This window comes from Peromyscus leucopus, chromosome 16_21, assembly GCF_004664715.2.
Source record: "Peromyscus leucopus breed LL Stock chromosome 16_21, UCI_PerLeu_2.1, whole genome shotgun sequence".
Classification (NCBI taxonomy): domain Eukaryota; kingdom Metazoa; phylum Chordata; class Mammalia; order Rodentia; family Cricetidae; genus Peromyscus; species Peromyscus leucopus.
The window spans coordinates 10,840,052-10,859,011 of record NC_051084.1 but is presented as its reverse complement, the minus strand read 5'-3'; the positions used below and the strand labels follow the sequence as shown (position 1 = coordinate 10,859,011).

Below are 18,960 nucleotides of genomic sequence, written 5' to 3'. Positions count from 1 at the left end.
CTGAGCAGGGTGTGCTTACCTGGAACATTCTCACTATATATGACCTGTCAAAGTCAGCCTAAGCACACCTTCCCCTGAGGCTCTGCCTCCCAACCTATCCCAAAGTGATATCTATACTCTGAAGTACCAACCGCTAACAGTGTGGACCACCAACACTTTATTTAGAGATGGATGATCCCCTAAGGAGACGGCGCAGTCTGTAAAGAGCTTGTTCAGCAAACAGGAGCCCCCGGATTTGATCCCTAGCACCCATGTTTAAAGGAAGGGGGGTAAAGAGCCAACATGGCTGTATGTGCCTGTAACCCTAGTACTGGGAAGGCATAGGCAGGGGGAATCCCTGGGAACTCGCTGGCCGGCCGGTCTAGCACAGTCAGCAAACTCCAGGTTTGGCGAGGGACACAGTCTCAAAGAAAGACGATGGTGAGCAATGGAGGAAGACACCCAATGTCAAGTTCTAGCCTTCATCATGCACTCACACAATGATCATTCTCCAATCAGTACTTCAATCTATTCAACAAATCTTGAGTAGCTACTATGAGCCAGTACTGTTCAAGGGACTGGAGAAATAGCAGCCAACAGAATGAGGTTTTTCTTCCCCAAAGGAAGGGGAAGGTTCTTCTGTAGTGCTTTTTAAAATCTTGCTGAGAAGATGTGGATCAGTACCCAGTACTGAATACCTGTTTGTTAGAGTCTTGGGTTTCTTTGGTGCAAGCTCTCCAAGCAGACTCAAACTGAAGGTACATAAACTAATAGGGAACGGAAGCTAACGAAGCCACTTCTAAATGAACTTCCACTTCTTAAAAACCTCAAAAGAACAAGGAAGGAAAAGAAAACAGCTACGAAAGCGCTGCTGACCCAACATATTTTGTGCACTCTGACAAAGCATTCCAATCCCCCTTGTAAGCGACAAAGAGTGACCACCACCATCACCACCCCCAAGCCTTGCAGCCCCAGATTCAAGTGTCTAACAGATCTGAGAAAGTTGAACGCACGTCAGTTTCCTAAACAAGTCTTCCCAAACCTTATCGAGTAAGTCCCTGGGAGAAATGAGCATACGCCACTTGGACGAACCCAGCGAGGTTTGACTACAAGGAAACTGACGACAAATTGAGCGTCAAGCCCAAGAGAGGCTCAAAGACTGAAACACCTCGTGCGCGATCAATGCAGAAGCAATTTTAAAAACAAACAAAAGCCGGGTCCCGCACAGCCCGGTGGCACGTTCCAAGTTCCTAAGAGAAGGAAATGAGGAGAATGTGCTCCAGGGGAGTCGCGAGGCTCTGCCCGGCGTGGGAGTTGCTGCAGGATGTGAGAGGGATTCCGCGAATTCGGTCTGCTCTGAAGTGGCTTTTGTGAGAAGCGACAGCTGGCACCCCACGGCGGGCGAGGGGGACGCCGGGCTGTGCCATGAGGCGCGGGCTGCCACCTGGGCACTCCCCCCATTCTCCGCAGCGGCGACGCCAGACGCGAGAGCCTGGCCTGCGCCGCGCGCGCCCCAGGAGCCGCGACCTCTCGAGGGAGCCCGCGCCGTCCAGGCTGCGAGCCGATCCGCGCCGCGCCGCGCGCGCACTCACCTCAGCAGGCTGGAAAGCGGGTGGCTGGAGGAACCGAGGCCGCCGCCCCCGGAGCCGCCGCCGCCCCCGGAGCCGCCGCCGCCGCCGCCGAAGCCGGAGGAGAGCCGCTTCCCGGACAGCAGCTTCTCCACGGCCGGGAGGTGCCCGGTGCGGGCCGCCTCCAGCAGCTCCTGCTCCTTCCCCATCCCCAGGACCGCCACTCCTCGGACCCCGACCCGGGGCCACGCAAGAGCCTGCTGCGGCTCCCAAACTTTCCGTCTCCGGGCAACGCACCCCTCAAACCGGCCGGGGACGCCACCCCCTCTACACCCCCCCCCCGCCTCTTTAGCCTCCCCCCCCGCGGCGCGTCACTTCCGGGATCCGGCGTCACGCGTCACCGCGCCCCCGCGCCCCGCCTCCTTGCCCACCTAGTGGGCGGGGCTGGCGCCGCCGCGCAGGTGACTGAGCGCAGCCGAGACGCGCGGAGCGGAGCCTTGCGGAGAGCCGGTCCACGCCCAGCGCTCCGGCCCATTCCACAGGTGGGGGAGAAGAAGACGCGCGGCGGCACACCTGTGGGGAGCGCCTGACGTGCTCGCCTTCCCAAAGGTTTGGTACCTCATGGGCCTGGAAAGACGGTCATTTGTTCAGGCACGGTAGGAACCAAAGAGAGATTTGGTAACGCGCCCACGTTACGTTTTCGGTTCCATTCAAGACTCAGATCAAACAGGGAAAAGGCGCGGAGACCTAGAACCAGACATGAGGAATCCCGCCCTCTGGTGCCTCCTTGAGGGAAGACCGAGGAGATGTAAAATCGCTGGGCGTGGTGGCACGTGCCATCCCATCATTCGGGAGGCAGAAGCAGGTGTACCTCTGAGTTTAAGGCCAGCCTGATCTGCATAGCAAGTTCTAGGCCGGCCAAGGCTACATAGTGAGAACCTGTCTCAAAAAAAAAAAAAAAAAAAAGGTGGTGGGGGACGGGAGTGGCTGGGGAGATGGTGGAGGGTTAAGAGCGCGGGTTGCTCTTTCAGAGAACTTGGATTTGATTCCCATCACCCACATGGCGCCTCCCAACACAGTCTGTTAACTCCAGTTCCAGAGGATCCGACACCCTCTCTGGCCTCCCAGGGTACCATGAACGCATGTGGTGCACAGACATACATGCAGCCAAAACACCCATACCTATGAAATGATTTAAAAGGAAAAACAACAACTTTTCCTCGCACTCCATCCTAAACAGCTTCAGTGAAACGGTCAGGAGAGACCTCTCTCTCTTAGTTGTCGTGAGATTAACCAAACATATTTTTAAAATCAGATTTAGAAAACCAGTCCCGATTTTGGGTACTGGTGGGCGACTGACTCAAGCCAGGTTACCAATAATTGAGGCGTTGAATGAGAGCGTTGGAAATAGTCTGCTGGAGTTAGAGATTCTTGCGGAACCGAGAGGAAGCCCTAGCCATTCCCTGGTGAACACAAGCCCGCGGTCTCGGTTCTTTCGAAAATTACGAGGTTGGGTCCCTGCCGAAAGTTGTTCAGTCCAAGGCAGCACTATTCCTTGACGCCACCAAGCAGCGGGACTGCGTTTTGTCCGCTTTCCCCGACTTTGCTCTGAAGGAGTCAAGTTAAAGAAGGATTAATTGTCATTGCATTTCCAGAAATGAGAAGAAAAAGAAGTCTCTCAGCAAACGAATGTACACTCTTTCAAAAACGCTTCTTCCCTAAAGCGGAAGATCCACACTTCTAAATTTCTTTCTTGTTAAAACAAACTCGAGTTTAAGTGAATCCCCGAGCTAGCAACGCGCTTCTGAAACTGACCCTTCCGAGGAGCAGTGGGATGACGTCATCGCGGCGCGACGACAAACCAAAGCCCCGGCTCCGCTGTATGGCTAGTCGTCTCGCTTCTTCACCTGGCGGCGCTGCCATCGCCTCTGTCCTGCTTCTACCGTGATGGACAACCCTGGGGAGTCGCCCACAGACAAAGGCGGAGAGCCAGCGGAGTCAGAGGAGGTGAGGGCTACTCCTGGGGTCCCGGCGGCCGCCGACACTGAGGGAATCCCAGAGGAAACCGACGGAGATGGAGACGCAGACGTGAAAGAAGCCGCGGCGGAGGAAAGCGAGGTACGTGGAACTTTGTGGGTAAGGCTGCAGGAGCACCCGGTCGCGTTACTGTCTGCTTCCTGGCTTCCATAGCCAGAACTAGAACTCACCACGAGTCATTGTTCAGTCCGCAACCTTGGGGGGCAGGGGAGAGGCCGTGGACGGGAAGGTGCTGCTTCGGTTCCAGGGGCCAAGCACTGCGCTCAGTCTGCTCTTGTCTTCAGTGGACATTGAACCAGTGTCTTGTCTGCTCAATTCCAGGGGTCTCGGAACCTCATTAAAACCATCGACTGTGCCACTTCAAAAGCTAAACACTGTTGCCTAGTTGAACCTTAAGTGTTCTTTAGGTTCCATTTCTGCAGATAGCATCTCGAAGTTTTAGAGCTGGAACTGGCTTTGAGAAATCATGGAGGGAACCGTAGATAAGATGGAGATGGGGCTTTCCAAGAGCAGCTGCCACTTCAAGACGTTCTGAAGTAATAACTTTTAGGGGGAAAAAACATAGCAAAACTTGATGGGATTTTGCTGTCCTCTTTATGAGGAGCATCTCCCTAACACAGGCTGGCCTTGAGCTTGTGACCCTCCTGTCACAGGTCAGCAGCAAAACTTGCCAGAAGAAAATTTTAAGCTGAATGTCTCATGCAAGCAGCTGAAGTAGAAGGAATAAATTACAGGACTTTATGAGCTACAAAATGAAACCTGCTTCTACCCCAACTCCCTCAAAAAGGAGGGGAGGAGGAGAAAGGAAGAGGGGAAAGAAGGAAAGTTAATGCCTTCACTCCCCCTCTCTGAATTTCTGAATGAGTTTAAATATGAATCCCTTTTTAAAGGAACCATTATATCTCAATAAGTTTTGATGTACTAAGATTCCATAGTAAGTTGGTCGGGACAGAGTTTGGATTACACCTGTCATGAGTAAAACTGATGAGTGCTTATGTGGAGAAATGTAAATAATAAACATCCTTAAAAAGATTTTAGTGTAGGGCAAGCAGAATGGCTCAGCAGGTAAAGGTGCTTGCCATGAATGCCTGGGAACTGGAGTGTGATCCCCAGAGCCCACATAAAGGTAGAGGAGCACCAACTCCACAAAGTTGCCCTGTGATCAACATTTGCAAGTCCACACATACTGTGCATGAATGTGCATAATAATTTAAAGTTTGGGCTTTTTAAATATTTTTATTGTGTGGATGTGTTACCATGTATGTGTCTGGTTTCTGTGGAAGTCAGAAGGCAACATCAGATCCCCTGAAACTGGAGTCGCAAATGACTGTGAGCTGTCACGTGAGTGTTGGTCATAGAACATAGATCCTCTGCAAGAGCTCTTAACCTCTGAGCCATCTGTTTTTAGTTTAAATTCAGTATGGTGGTACAAGTCTATAATCATAGCAAGGAGCCTGAGGAAGGGCAATTTCCACAATTTGAAGACCAGGGAGTGTTGAGCCACCAGCCTAGGATACAAAATGAGACTTTGAAAGTCTTAAATGACAAAAAAAAAAAAAAAGTGTGTGGGGGGGTCCAAACTGGGTGTGATGGCGCAGCCCTTTAATCCCAGCACTCGGGAGGCAGAGCCAGGCAGATCTCTGTGAGGCCAACCTGATCTACAGAATGAGTTCCAGGACAGCCAGGACTATGTAAAGACTGTTTCTAGTAGCAGGAAGGGTCAGAACACTGCAGGCAGTGGTGTTCCCCAGGCGCAAATGCGGTGGATGGAGGACTGCTGGCATCCGGAGGGTGAGGGTGAGGGTGTGGTAATTTGGCTCTTTGGCATTTCTCCTTTACCTTGGTAAACAGATACAGGACCTCTATATGACCATGGCTCAGCTGGAAAAGTGTATTATTGATCTTCTTCTCCAGCTGGGCTATAATCTTCCTTTGGGAGATAGGTGGCCTCTTAATGCTGATGGTACAGGCAGTGCCTAGAAGCAGACAGCTACTGCATAAACAGATTTCCTGAGCTGGAAAGAACAGGGCATTTGCTGTCTTTGCCCAAACCTGAAAAGTGTACTAAATATGTAGTCAAAGTTTCTGTCCATCTTCCCAGCTCAAGAGTCAGGATGTCTCCGATTTAACAACAGTGGAGAGGGAAGACTCATCATTACTTACTCCTGCAGCCAAAAAGCTGAAACTGGACACCAAAGAGAAGAGAGAAAAGAAACAGAAAGTAGACGAAGATGAAATTCAGAAGATGCAGTGAGTCTCTTCTAACTTTTCCATTTCAAGGTTCTGACTCAGCTCTATACACTCATTCTTACTTGCTTTTTGTTTGAGATAGGGTCTAATGAGGTTTAAGTTAGTCTTGACCTCCAGATCCTCCTGCCTCAGCCTCCTTAGTGCTGAGATTACAGGCATGAGCCACTATGCCTAGGTATAATTTCAAGCCAGCAAGCTACCAGGTAAATTTGTTTGCCACCAAGCCTTATGACCTGAGATTGATCCTGGAAAATCACATGGTGGGAAGAGAGACTGGAAATTGTCCTATAACCTCCAAATATAGGCATACCCCTACGCATACACAAAATAAATGCATAAATGTAAGGATATTAAATAATTTGTTTAAAAATGCTTTGTTTTTAACATTACATTTGGCCAGTGTTTCCCATATCAGTCATCATTTTCTTCAAAAAGCTCAATTTTATTTTGTGGTTGCAATAATATGGGCTCATTGCAAATGACTCAGAATACCCAAAAAAAAAAAAAAAAAAAAAAAAGTAAAATGTCCCAAATCCGGCAGCTAGGTCCTATTCCAAGAATGTATATCTGGGTCTATTTGTGCATATAATATTCTCGTAAGTATCAGTGTTTCCTGGTTGTACTGCATCTTATCTATGTGATCTATCTATCAACCCTTTACCTATTATGAGTAGAGTTTTAACATTTTTTGTTTGTTTTAACAACACTGTTACATCTTTGGACATATCTCTACACCTCATCCATTTCTAAGATAAACCAGCTGTATAAATGCTAGTATAACACCTTTCAAAGGCTTTTCAGCATATCTCCAGATTTATGAAAATTGTGATCTTGTTTTAGTTGATCACTTCAAGTTCCTTGATTAATACTTAAGGTTCATTTTTTTTTCTCCATCTTGATTGGCCATTGGTATTTCTGTGAATTTCCTATTTAAGTCTTTAGTTCATCTTCTAAAACTGGTTCAGCCATCTTTTTCTTTATTTAAAAGAATTAACTATAAAGAATATAGGGGGCTAGAAAGACTGCTCAGAGGTTAAGAGCCATCTGCACTAACAAGACCAGTGAGGTCCCAGCACTCACCTCAAGCTGCTCATAAATGTAACTCGTTCCAAGGATCTGGCACTCCCTTCTGGCTTCCATGGGCACCTGCACACACATGTGCACAGATAGACACACACAAGCAAACATACTCACATAGATTAAGTTTAAGAAAGAGGGAGGGGGGGAGAGAGAGAGAGAGAGAGAAGAAAGAAAGAGAGAGAGAGAGAAAGAAAAGAAAAGAAAGAAAGAAAGAAAGAAAGAAAGAAAGAAAGAAAGAAAGAAAGAGAGAGAGAGAGAGAGAGAGAGAGAAAGAAAGAAAGAAAGAAGAGAAAAAGAAAAGATGGGGCCTAGCAGGTAAGGCACTTATCATCAAGCCCAACAACCTGAGATTGATGCCCATGACCTACATGATGGAAGGAGAGAACTGCTTACTTCAAGTTGTCTTTCATGTGTTCCCCCACACATACATACACCACACAGGCATAGCAAATAGATTCAATAATTTGAAATATTAGGGCTGAGGCTACTGTAGATTGCAGAGCATGCAAGAAGTCCTATGATTGATCCAGCAGTAAAACCAGATGTGGTGGCACATCTGTAATCCCACTCTCTGGAAGGTGGAGCCAGGAGGATCAGAAGTTCAAGTTTATTCTTGATAACACAAGTTTGAGGCTAGCCGGAGGTATATCATGTCTCAAATTTTCTAAAGAACATGCATATTTTTAATGTTTCCCTCTAAACTTGTTACTATTGAAAAACCCTGATTTGAGCAGACATTCTGTATTAGAGGTTTACTGTCAGTGTGAAATACAGTTGGCACAGAATACAGTATTTTGTCGTCATACTGCTGTAAGTCTTTTAGGAGGAGCAGAACGGGCTCCCACTCCTGGGCAGGCATGCACCCCACACCCAGCAGCCTTTGTCTTTAAGGAAAGGAAACTGTGTTTCCTTTTTCTCTTTCCAGAGTTCCTTAGGAGTGGAAATGCCATTAATGCCTCAACAGCACTGGGCCTAAAGCCAGCGACTCCTCAAAACACATTTTTTTTTGTCCGGGGCTTGCTTTTGTTGACTTATATGCCTTTAGTATTCATTCTCATTAACCAACTCAATCTTTGTCTAGAATCCTGGTTTCTTCTTTTTCTGAGGAGCAGCTGAACCGTTATGAAATGTATCGCCGGTCAGCTTTCCCTAAGGCAGCCATTAAAAGGGTAAGGATGGACTGCCCCAGTGTGTCCCCACCATGTTAGGAAGATGCCGGACTCCACACCCCTCCCTCTCATCACCTGGCCAACTCCAACTCTGTAGGCCATGTGTAGCCAGCCACAACACACCATCCTTGGGGCTTTGTTTTTTATTGATATAGTTGTAAATATATGTGTATGGGTGCCCATGAAAGCCAGAAAAGGGCATCAGATACCCTTGGCTAGTCACAGGCGGTTGTGAGCCAGCCAGTGTGAGTGCTGGGAACTGAACTCCAGTCCTCTGCAGGAGCAGCCAACATCTTACTCTAGTAGTCTGTTTTGGCACACAGCCTGCAATGTGGCGTGCACCACTGAACTGCACTGCATTCCAACGCCAGTCACCGACCATCTTAACACAGTCTTTCTTTCTTTCTTTCTTTCTTCCAAGCTGATCCAGTCCATCACCGGCACCTCTGTGTCCCAGAATGTGGTGATTGCCATGTCTGGCATTTCTAAAGTTTTTGTGGGGGAGGTAGTAGAAGAAGGTAAGTGTCATTGGTTACACAACATGTGTTACTCTCGTGGGGATCTTACTTTCTAGAGTGTCTACACCAGGGCACTTAAGGGGCTGTGTGAGTTTCCAGCCACACTACAGTAGATCCTATAGGGAGCCTTGTCTTGAGGACAGCATGGCTACTCTTGTAGTTTTTATCACTGAGCGGTGGGCAGGGTTGGGGGATGGGGATGAGACCATCTAGGGACTCCCTCTCCTTAGCCCAGGGTGACCAAGACAGTTGTGTATTTCTCCTTAGCAGACTTTGCCTCTGCTGTTGAGTGTAAGAAGACAGTGTCCTGACAGCGGTACCCCGCTGAGAGCGGTACCCCGCTGAGAGCGGTACCCCGCTGAGAGCGGTACCCCGCTGAGAGCGGTACCCCGCTGAGAGCGGTACCCCGCTGAGAGCGGTACCCCGCTGAGAGCGGTACCCCGCTGAGAGCGGTACCCCGCTGAGAGCTGTCCCTCCATCAAGTAGAAAGCCTTGCTACTTCTCAATGCTCCTCTACAGCTCGTGATGTCATTTTCTTTCCTTAAGCTGAGATACAGTCCCTGTGGGGAATAACTAAAGCCAGTGTGACGGACTTTATAACATTTTCTTAAGAAAAACATCTTGGTTTGTTTCTTTGGCGAGTTTCACACAAGCCAGAATTTTGACTTGAGTTATGGTCAGTAAATCTCATGTTAACGATGCTGTCTCCTTTCCCACGCCAGCCCTGGACGTGTGTGAGAAGTGGGGAGAAATGCCACCCCTGCAGCCCAAGCACATGCGGGAGGCTGTTCGGAGGCTCAAGTCCAAGGGGCAGATCCCCAACTCTAAGCACAAGAAAATCATCTTCTTCTAGATCTGACCGAGAGTGGTCCAGACTTGTCGTAGTCGGGCTTCCGCACTGGTGCTCTGCTGTCGGTGCTCCAAGGGCCCCTGACGGTGATTTTAATGTATCGGCACACCTACAAGGCACACCAGAAAGACAGACGACTCTGGTGGTTTCACTTTGGAGCTTAAAGTTGCAAAGACACAGGTTGTTTCTTACATCTGGTTTTCAGAACTGCACTTGGGATCATCTGCCATGAAGACAGTCACAAGGGTGAAATACTTCATGCTGTTAACATTTCAGATTCTCCTGTGGATTTTGTGAGTTATCACTAAACTTTTCCGACTTGGGTGGAAAAGTTTATTTTATTTTGTTGCAGGTAAAAGTCCTCATCCTTCCAGTGTCTAAATAAAACTAACTAGTCTTGGCTTTTTTTCTTTTTGGTTTCTGGAGACAGGGTTTCACCACATAGCCCTATCTGGCATGGAATTCACCATGTAGGTCAGGCTGGCCGAAAACACGAGATCCACCTGCCTCTGCCTCCTGAGTGCTGATTGGTGTTTTTTTTTTTTTTTTTTTTTTTTTTTTTAAACAGGGTCTCACTATGTAGCTCTGGCTGTCCTGGAACTCACTATGTAGAGCAGGTTGGCCTCAAGCTCTCAGAATGCCACTACTAGAGCCTGGCACTAGTCTTGGCCTTTTCGTGAAAAAAAAAAAAAAATCTATTTTTGGGACAGGGTCTCACTATGTGGCCCTGGCTGGTCTAGAACTCCCTATGTAAACTAGGCTGGACTCCCTGTGGCTCCCGAGTTCTGACATGGTCACACGTGGCCCTTTTTCCTGAAAAGAAACAAGCAAGAACCTTATCCTTGGGCCTGGAGCAGTTCAGAACAGAGGACCCAAGTTCAGTTCCCAGCCCCTATCAGGGCACTCACAATTTCCCGTAACTCCAGCATTAGAGGATGCAGTACCTCTTCTGGCCTTCACAGGCATGGACATATATTCACACACATATACAAAAACAACTAAAAATGAGTATTTACGTAGCCAAAGAAATAACTTGAACTTATGGTCTTCCTGTCTTTACCTCCCCAGTACTAGGATTACATGAGTGCCACCATACTCAGTTTATACAGTGCTGGAAATTGGACTCCATGCATACTAGGCAAGCATTAAAATAACCTAGGCTTAGTCCCAGCATCCAGCACTGTTTACAGCCATGTAAATCCCAGGAGAATCATGTGTTTGAAGCCAAATGGGTACAAAGCAAAAATAACCTATCTTAACAAAACAAAAACGTGTAAAAGCTTATCTACTTCAGCTCCTATAAACAGATATACGAGGACCAATACTATTTAATAGTATTTTTTTAATTTGCTTTTCAGGTGGTTCACAGAACCAGTACACTCAGAGTTTGATTAGATATTGCAACATTAAAATTCCCCAATACTGACTAGGATTCCAGTTCATTGTATACATTCTCGCTGCTTTCCTCAGAGAATGAAGTGACTTTTTATTGACAGTGATTAGCAGTAGTAAGGCTACCTGATATAATTGGCAATCCACTGACCTGCTTCCCATTCACTGTTGAGTGTCACAGGAAGGAGGGTTGGAAGCTGTTCTCTTCCGAAGCTTTCCTGAGCAAGTCTTGTTTTTAGCACCCTGAGTTAGGGAAATAGCTCAGACTCACGTAATTAGACAGATCTTTTAGTAACTTACATTAAAATTCATCAGCTTAGCCAAAGCAGAAGACACTTCAGTGGAGCACTCCACAAAGAGTGCTGTAAGACTCAGGCTAAATATTGACCAAAAACTAGTAAACTGACCAAAAAAAAAAAATTCCCTCTCAACTCTAATAGGAAATCTTAACGTGTAGGAACTAATCCTATTTCGATAAAGAATACTGGATAAGGCAGGAATATAATAACAGGACAGGAAGCTCAAATCTCAAGTCTGGCCACTTAGAAAGGCCTCACTGTTAACAGTAAGAGTACTTCCCTGTGCCACGGGGAAAGTGCCTCTTCATTAACAGCCATTCTCCATACCTACCCTGGGGGAATGGAAAGGCCCTAAGTTTCTCCATACCTACCCTGGGGGAATGGAAAGGCCCTATGTTTCCCGTGTGTGGCCTCTGAATCTCCAAGAGTTCGTCACTTAAGTCACGGCTGTCATAGCTCTCAACCAGATGTTACTCTACTAGCTTAGGTAGTAAATATCTGTTTTCAGTCCTGTGGCTTGATGTCACTGATGTTAGAAATTTAGGCATAAAGATGAAAGGAGTTTGGAATAGAAAGTTCCCGCCCAGGAGAACTCACACTACCTTCTTTGCAGGGCTCAATCTCTTGAGCCCCTAAGGGAAAACTGACATCAATTCACAGCAGACATTTGAGTTAGAGGGTCTGTGAGAGGTGGTATCATCCCTTGCTATTTCATACACGACTACCATTCCTTCAGAGCAGAGACACGAAGATTATGGCCCAGGGCACAGCAAGGGTCAGGAAATACACAGTAAGAACAGCTCATAGGGGAAGAGAACCCATGTTGGCTTCCCATCAGAGACTCAGTCTTCTCAGTGAAGTAGACACTGACAGCCATCTGCAGCCCGGCTAGAGGACTAGATCTAGTCTACACACACCAACACATATTCCCAGTACATGCATGTAAACAGGAACTCGAGGCAATCCCAGCAATACGCAGCTGCAGTAAGTGCTTTACTGCTGAGAGGGCAATGTGCAGGGGCTGCAGTCTCTGAGGGACAGTGCTGCTGTCCCTCCAGAAGTTTTCGTGAGGTATTATTTCTTGTTACAAATCACAACTTCACAGCAAAACTCCCAAAGAACTGCCCTGCTCTCCATTCTCTTCTTTTACCCTTATCCTGAAGATCCACACAGCCAGTTCACATCTCATGACAGTTTCTCCTGTTGATCCCCCAAAGAAGGGAATTGAATTACAAAAGATGACATCATTGGGATCCCATGAAAAATAATTTTACCATCTTTTCTGAGGGATGACTCCCAGACACAAAGGCCAAAGCCACCACATAAGCCAAGACTATGTCTCCATTTGCACATGGACAAGAACTCCAGAGCCCCTCAGCTCAGAAACACTCTGGCCATTAAGGCATTATCCTTGACAAAGTATGTTTCTACTGCAAGCCTGAAGGAGAAGCACACCAAGTGTTTGCTAGACATCTTCTCATGGAGGGATGAGGTGGGCAAAGAGGAAGGGTGTGATTTTACACTAACTGAAGTGACCCTGATCCATGATTCTATTTTCTAGTTACTGGCTCTCCCTTTCCCTCCAAGAATCTTACAAACACAGATGCCGCTTCTCAAACAAGCTCTTCAAGTTTCTGACTTTATTAAAAGTGCTTTCTTTTCCCTGAGGCAGTGACAGAGCCCTAAAACTAGTGTTTCAAGATTGGGTTCCCCCTACTCTTGACTGTGGGTGTGGTCATCTGCTCCCCTCCACTTTCATCTCTGAGAACAGAGTCTCCGTTTTCAATGCACATCCCCAATCGTTCTCCCTGTTCTCTGAACCTCCGTTCCCTTCTCTACGTCCTAGATAAATAAAGCCAATAGAAATGCCCAGTGGCTGGATGAAGTCACTCCACAGTTCTACCTGAGACGCTGCTCCTGCCAGCCAGGAGTGCCTTCCTAATGGTGTTGGGAGCACAGCCAGGTACAGCAGCGCCACACAGTCCCTCCTCCCTAAGCAAGGCTCTGGATTCTTTTCTGAGTATTTTTTAGTGGTAGTAGTTAAAATAGACATAATCTTTATTTTGTTGTGTTTCTAATGCTGGGGGTGAGTCCAGGTCCTCACATATGCCACTCAAATGCTACTACTGAGCCACATCCCAGGCCTTCCCTGTGCTGAACTTCACCTGTCATGTTTCGTATTCACAACCCTGCTCACTGTGACTTTTCTATGGCTGTGTTTCTCTTGTCTGGCCTGCTTTTCATTGTCTGGAAGCAGCAACATTTAACTGCATTTAAAGTTCTAGGTCATTTATAAAAATCTGAAACAAGGGAACATCACCTGCTAACAGTGTCTCCAGATGGTGTTCTCAAGTCTGTAATGTGTCTCCTCAGTGGAACAAACCACAATCCTGTAAGAACTGGTGTTTGGAAATTTGCCTTAGTGAAGAACATGACTGAGTCCTGCAAGTCTGAACAAATGCAACCTCCTCCTTTCATATTTTTCGTCTACCCTCAGAACACAGGGCATCGCCTGGCTCACAACCAACCATCTCGTCCCGTAGGTGAGTTAGTGATGCTTCTGTTTGGCCAGCACTATTGGAGACGGCCCAGAGCTGTGCTCATTCACAGGGACAGGAGGAAGCCTAGCCTAGGAACCTAAGTTGAAATCACATGATTTTAAAAAGCCATAGTAACAGGGAGTGAGGCAGCATACTGAGGTGTTTACGACTAAGTTTAGAGCACGTTTATCTCCCAAACTACCAAGTGCTGAAGTTAGCAAAGGCGGAAAGACATAGTGCTGGGAAAGCAGGAGCCCAGGGACTCCTATAGAGAGAGAAGATGGTCAGGTACAGCTGTAGAAACAGGCAGAACTGTACCCCTGCCTCCTCATGCCCTCAGCCAAGCACTATTTCTCTTGATTTAAATCTCAAACCAATTGTTGTGCCGGGAAAGACAATCTGGCTGAGTCACAGTCAAAGCATCACAATGAAGAAATTCAACAGAAAAGAAACAAGACCCAAGGCTATCGGCCAAGATGGTATGAGCCTAGCCCCTGTTCCAGGACAGACAGTCTATGGCTCCCTGACCTCAGGCCTCCTCTGTCCTAACCCAAAGCTGGGCTATTTCCTGATCTACTCCAAAACTCAGGCCAAGGACTTCAGGTATGCCATAGGAAGCACTGGGTCATGGGATCTTTGGTGGCTGTGTGCATGACTCAGGTGGACACTTGTTCACACAGGCCATAAAGAAGCAAACACCACTACCATGAAACCAGGAGCTGAAATGCTCTACAGTGTAGAGAGGATCCCTCTAGTATGCAGAGGGCTACAAGGCTACATAACGGCAAGATAAGGTGCAGGGCCAGGTACACAGCTATCCCAGTTCCTGGATGCAGCCATGCTCTCCTTGTCCTCCACCAGGCTAGCAGCCAGTAGGAAGCACACAGAGTGACCTGGTGCTCCCGGCCCTGCTGGCTCCTCGGCACCTCTGTCCTAGGTGGCGCTGTTGCTGGTGATATCGTCTCTCCTTGGCACAGATGGCTGAGCTGCTGTCAGAGCTCAAAGAGAGGGTCATATTTCCTAATCTCCTGGAGAAGTTTTTCTTTGTCCTGGTTGGCATTGGCCAGTGCTTGTTTGGTGTCCATCAGTTCTTGCTGTAGGGTAGGTAATTCTTTCTCCTGAGGGATAAGTAGTTCACCATTAGGAACACCACAGTAAGGAGGCTGGGGAGGGAGAATTCACAGAAGCACCAGTAGGGCAAGGATTAGAACCCAAACAGTTTTCCCAGGGTCCAGTTCCCTCGCTGAGCTCATCAGCTCATGTCTACAGTCTCTAGCCTTTTTCCCAGAAGCTGCTGCTGGCCACAGGAGCCCATACCACCCGCTGCACACACAGATGACCTTTGAGACCTCTGAGTTTTATTGCTCTCAAATTACAACCCCCTAGAGGTTTATGGGGAGGTTAGGTCAGGTCCTCACCTGCAGTCCCAAACCCTGTCCTTCGGGCACCAGGAGCACCTGTTCTTTTGGGACTTGATGCTTCTCAGGTACTTCAGCCAATGGTGTGTCCTGAGCAGGAGCTGGAGAAATAAGCATTTTCAGTGACAGACAGCTGCCAACAGTCAGACAGACCGACTTGTCAACTCTATTGACTCATCAGAGAAAGGCAGAACAGAGAAGCCGAGAAGCCTAACTCACCGCCAAGGTGAAACACACCATCGTCACTCCGCTTCAGCACAAGATGCTCCACCGCCAAAGTGATGGGGCCAGGGCCAGGGGACGTTGGATAGATAGGAGGGATATCATCCTGGAGGACAGAGGGACCACATGACTACCCACCCAGCTCAGCACATATCCACGCTTCTACCACCCAGTTCAAGGCATTTGACGCCACTGATTCTCCAGATACTCTTTTGTTTATAATTACATTTATTTATTATTTGTGTGTCTGTTTGTGTCTGTGTCTGCATGTCAGGGCTCTCATGTGGAGGTCAGAAGACAATTTGTAAGAGTAGATTCTCACCTTCTACCATGAGAGTCCCGGGGATTGAACTCGGGTCCTCAGGCGTGGCAGCAAGTGCTTTACCCACTGACCCATCTTGCAAGCTCGCCCACACATTCCTGTAAGGTACAAGAGGCATAACCAAGCCTCGCCCGTCCTAGAGATGGTGAGACTGAGATTCACAGAGCCAGGAGCTTGGCATGGTTACACAGAATTCCAAATGGCCTAGGCTTTGTGAGAGTGTGTGCATGCATGTGTGTTCACATTCATGTGTTCATGTGCATGTTCATGTGTGTACACGTGGAGGCCAAGGTGTCTTACCTCAACCATGTTCTTCCTTTTAAGGTTTATTTTGTGTATAAATGTTTTATATTCGTGTTTTTATATGTATCACCTGCATGCCTGGTGCCTGCAGAGGTCAGAAGAGGAAGTCAGATCCCCTGGAACTAGAGTAACAGATGGTTGTGACCCACCAAGTGGATGCTGGGAGAGAAACTCTAGAAGGTGCTCTGAACCACGGAGCGATGCTGCAGCCTTCTTTCACCCTATCTGTGAGATGGCTTCTCACTCAACCTGAAGCTCACTGGACAGCCAGCCCCTGGAACGCTCTGTCTCCACCTCCACGGAATGGGTCTTTCTAACGTCTGAGGAGCAGCTCACACCTGAGCGTGTGCTTGAGCAGCGAGTCCTTCATTCCCTGCAGAACCATCTTCTACCCCCGTTCAGGCTCTGACCCGTGCCGCCCATGCCCATGCTACTGAAATACTGGAGACAGTGCTGGACCACCTTTTCACTGCCTCACCGAGCTATGAGGGGACAGGACAGGAGACACTGTCACTACGGAGGCCAGGCAAACACAAAGTCCCTCTCACCTTGAGGGTAATACTGGAGTTCAGGAGCTCAATCTGCATCGGGACTACCACTGGCACTTCCTCATCCTCCAAGAAAGGCCCCAGACCATTGAGCACTGAGGTGAACAGCTCCAGGTCACAGCCCCGAAGTAAGAACCGTAGGAAGCCATTTTGTGTGGCCAGTGGAGAATGAACAGCTGCACCAGGCCCCACCTCAAAGCGCAGACCTACAGCAGGCCTGATGTGGCCAGTCTTCAGATTTGAGGATTCCTGGAAGCTTGTACCTTTGAGAAGAGAGCCGAGGAAAACATATTAACACAGAGACTGTTGTAAACACTTCCCCTATGCCAGCATATTAGCACCATCCCATCTCAGAGGCCTGAACTAAGTCACAGAGAATAACTTGCCCCAAGTTACACAGTTTAGATAGTGGAGGTGAGATCTGAAGTCAGGCAGTCTGAGCTTAGGCTCTTCATTAGAATGCCTCAAGATAGAGGAGCGGTAGAACACCTTGTATGAACTGAGGCACTGGACTAACGGTGCAGGGAAAGTGCTTCCAAAAAGACCCACAATACCCAAACCCAAGCATCTTTTCCTTCTCTAAAGTGGTGGCCTTCACATCCGTCACTCACCCCATGCTAACCCCTCCACAGTGCCATCGAGAAACACCTGGAGTGGACCTGCACAGAGAAGAGTGTGCCAGAGTGACTGGAAAGCAACACCCCGAGAAGCTGAAGCACCCCACTTTAGTGATCGAGAGTCGCCACCTAGGGTAGATCCTCAGGGGTACAAACCCCACGGAAACTCCTGATCATGTGCACCAGGGAAGGTATGCATGGGAGCTCACAGTGCCTCTACTTCACAGTCACAAACGGTGGTGTGCGGCACATGCCAGTGAACCCAGAACTCAGGAGGCACAGGAAGAACAGTCAGGAAATCAAGGCCAGTCGGAGGCACATAGCTGAGTTGCAAGTCAGCATGACTGCATAGAAGAGATCAAGCCTATGACAAACCGCAAACAAGCCGAAGCCTCAGAGTGAGTAGGTCATGGACACAAGAAAAATTTTATATGTGACAGAAATGGGTTATGATGGTGACTGCACAACTATGAATTTATAGTATTCAAATTATAACTGAAAAACAGGGGAGGGAGTAGACACACCCAAAAAGGAAGAATACTGTAAAAATGAACTGATCTCACTTTAGAACCTGGAGCAACAAGCAGATAAGGTTTGAGCCAGGCATGTGGTAGTATGAGACAATAATCCTAGCATGGGGGAAGCTGAAGCGGATCAGGAGTTCAAAACCATCCTCAAATACATGCCAATTTCTAGTCCAGCCTGGTCTATATGAGACCCAGACTCAAAATAAATAGGGGCTGGAGGGATGGCTCAGTGGTTAGGAGCACTGGATGCTCTTGCAGAAGAGACAACCCCAACATGGTGGCTCACACCATCTGTTAGTCCAGTTCCAGGGGATAAAACACCCTCTTCTGGGTTGGGGATTTAGCTCGGTGGTAGAGCGCTTGCCCAGCAAGCGCAAGGCCCTGGGTTCGGTCCTCAGCTCTGAAAAAAAAAAAAAAGAAAGAAAGAAAAACAAAACAAAACAAACAAACAAACAAAAACCCACCCTCTTCTGGCCTCTGCAGGCACAAAGCATGAACCTGGTGTACACACATCTATTCAAGCAAAATGTGAAAAATAAAAGCAATCTTTAAGATTTGTTAATAAAGCCTGGCGTAGTGGCAAACACCTTTAATCCCAGCACTTGGGAGGCAGAGGCGGGTAGATCTCTGTGAGTTCCAGGCCAGCCTGGTCTACAGAGTGAGTTCCAGGACAGCCGGGACTACACAGTGAGATCTTGACTTGAAACAACAACAACAAAAAAAATCCCAAAACAAAAATTTGTCAATAAAAACAATGTTTTGTGAAAAAAATCAAATCACAAAATATTAACTATGATTCTATTTAGGAAAATATCCAAAATTAAGTAACATTCTGATGGAAACAGATGGAAAAGTTACAATGTAATGCAAGAGAATGGTTGCTTAGGGCAGCGGAGGGTGGGCCTGAGGCCGTGGGGAGAGAGTCTGGCAGGCTGCAGTGCTCACTGACCAGGTGGAAAGTATGAGGTATATATACAGTAAGGAAGGCATAAGGATCCACCGCAGTGCTGTTATTTTACGTGTAATCTATAAATATTCTTTGGTAACGACTTAAGATTTTTAAAAATATGAAATGAAGCCTATGACATAAGCCAGAGTATCCTGCCCTCTGATGAACATGAATGACACAAGTTCCTGTCAGATACAGCTTTTTTGGCAGCCACAAGACAAAGGCGAGGACACTCTTCCAGGTTAAACCCAGGGGGTCTGGAGGTGAGGATGGGCACCACCCAGTGAGTGTGAAGAGCTCCCATCCCCCACAAAGAGCTTCCGCAGGCCTCCTGTCAGGCAGGGCCTCGCTGGAGATTCCCCACAGCTGCTA

The 18,960-nt window shown here is 47.8% G+C and overlaps 3 protein-coding genes across 9 annotated transcripts in view; 1 reads left to right on the top strand and 2 right to left on the bottom strand.

The window, feature by feature from the left end:
* Anks1a (ankyrin repeat and sterile alpha motif domain containing 1A) overlaps window positions 1-1,909 on the bottom strand; it is a 161,432-nt gene extending 159,523 nt beyond the window's left edge. For 5 of the 6 annotated variants that reach the window (XM_028888430.2, XM_028888431.2, XM_028888432.2 and 2 more), the window contains exon 1: window positions 1,572-1,879. In XM_028888430.2, coding sequence (XP_028744263.1) covers window positions 1,572-1,756 — 185 coding nt within the window. In that variant the 5' untranslated portion in view covers window positions 1,757-1,879. Of the gene's footprint in view, window positions 1-1,571 lie in introns of all 6 variants that reach the window. The other variant, XM_028888435.1, reaches the window with a different exon arrangement.
* Window positions 1,910-2,711: 802 nt separating this feature from the next.
* Taf11 (TATA-box binding protein associated factor 11) lies at window positions 2,712-9,855 on the top strand. The gene is made up of 5 exons (XM_028888351.2): window positions 2,712-3,665; window positions 5,686-5,834; window positions 7,996-8,083; window positions 8,505-8,601; window positions 9,324-9,855. The coding sequence occupies exons 1-5, from the start codon at window positions 3,495-3,497 to the stop codon at window positions 9,452-9,454; spliced, it is 636 nt and encodes a 211-aa protein (XP_028744184.1). The 5' UTR covers window positions 2,712-3,494; the 3' UTR covers window positions 9,455-9,855.
* A 918-nt stretch (window positions 9,856-10,773) lies between these two features.
* Uhrf1bp1 (UHRF1 binding protein 1) overlaps window positions 10,774-18,960 on the bottom strand; it is a 46,840-nt gene continuing 38,653 nt past the window's right edge. Inside the window, exons 18-22 of one of the 2 annotated variants that reach the window (XR_005090176.1) lie at window positions 16,496-16,758; window positions 15,320-15,428; window positions 15,101-15,201; window positions 11,510-14,800; window positions 10,774-11,469 (exon numbers count right to left, since the gene is read on the bottom strand). Coding sequence is in view for 1 of the 2 variants with exons in the window: in XM_028888349.2 (XP_028744182.1) it covers window positions 14,675-14,800; window positions 15,101-15,201; window positions 15,320-15,428; window positions 16,496-16,758 (599 nt within the window). In the remaining variant the exon portion in view is untranslated. Of the gene's footprint in view, window positions 14,801-15,100; window positions 15,202-15,319; window positions 15,429-16,495; window positions 16,759-18,960 lie in introns of both variants that reach the window. The other variant, XM_028888349.2, reaches the window with a different exon arrangement.

What these genes read in the sequence shown, in the direction of transcription:
- Taf11 (XM_028888351.2), top strand. Translation starts at nt 3,495, where the DNA reads ATGGACAACCCTGGGGAGTCGCCCACAGACAAAGGCGGAGAGCCAGCG. An exon ending in GATGAAATTCAGAAGATGCA is followed by an intron (nt 5,835 to 7,995) that starts GTGAGTCTCTTC and finishes ATCTTTGTCTAG; the next exon opens with AATCCTGGTTTCTTCTTTTT. An exon ending in GGGGGAGGTAGTAGAAGAAG is followed by an intron (nt 8,602 to 9,323) that starts GTAAGTGTCATT and finishes TTCCCACGCCAG; the next exon opens with CCCTGGACGTGTGTGAGAAG.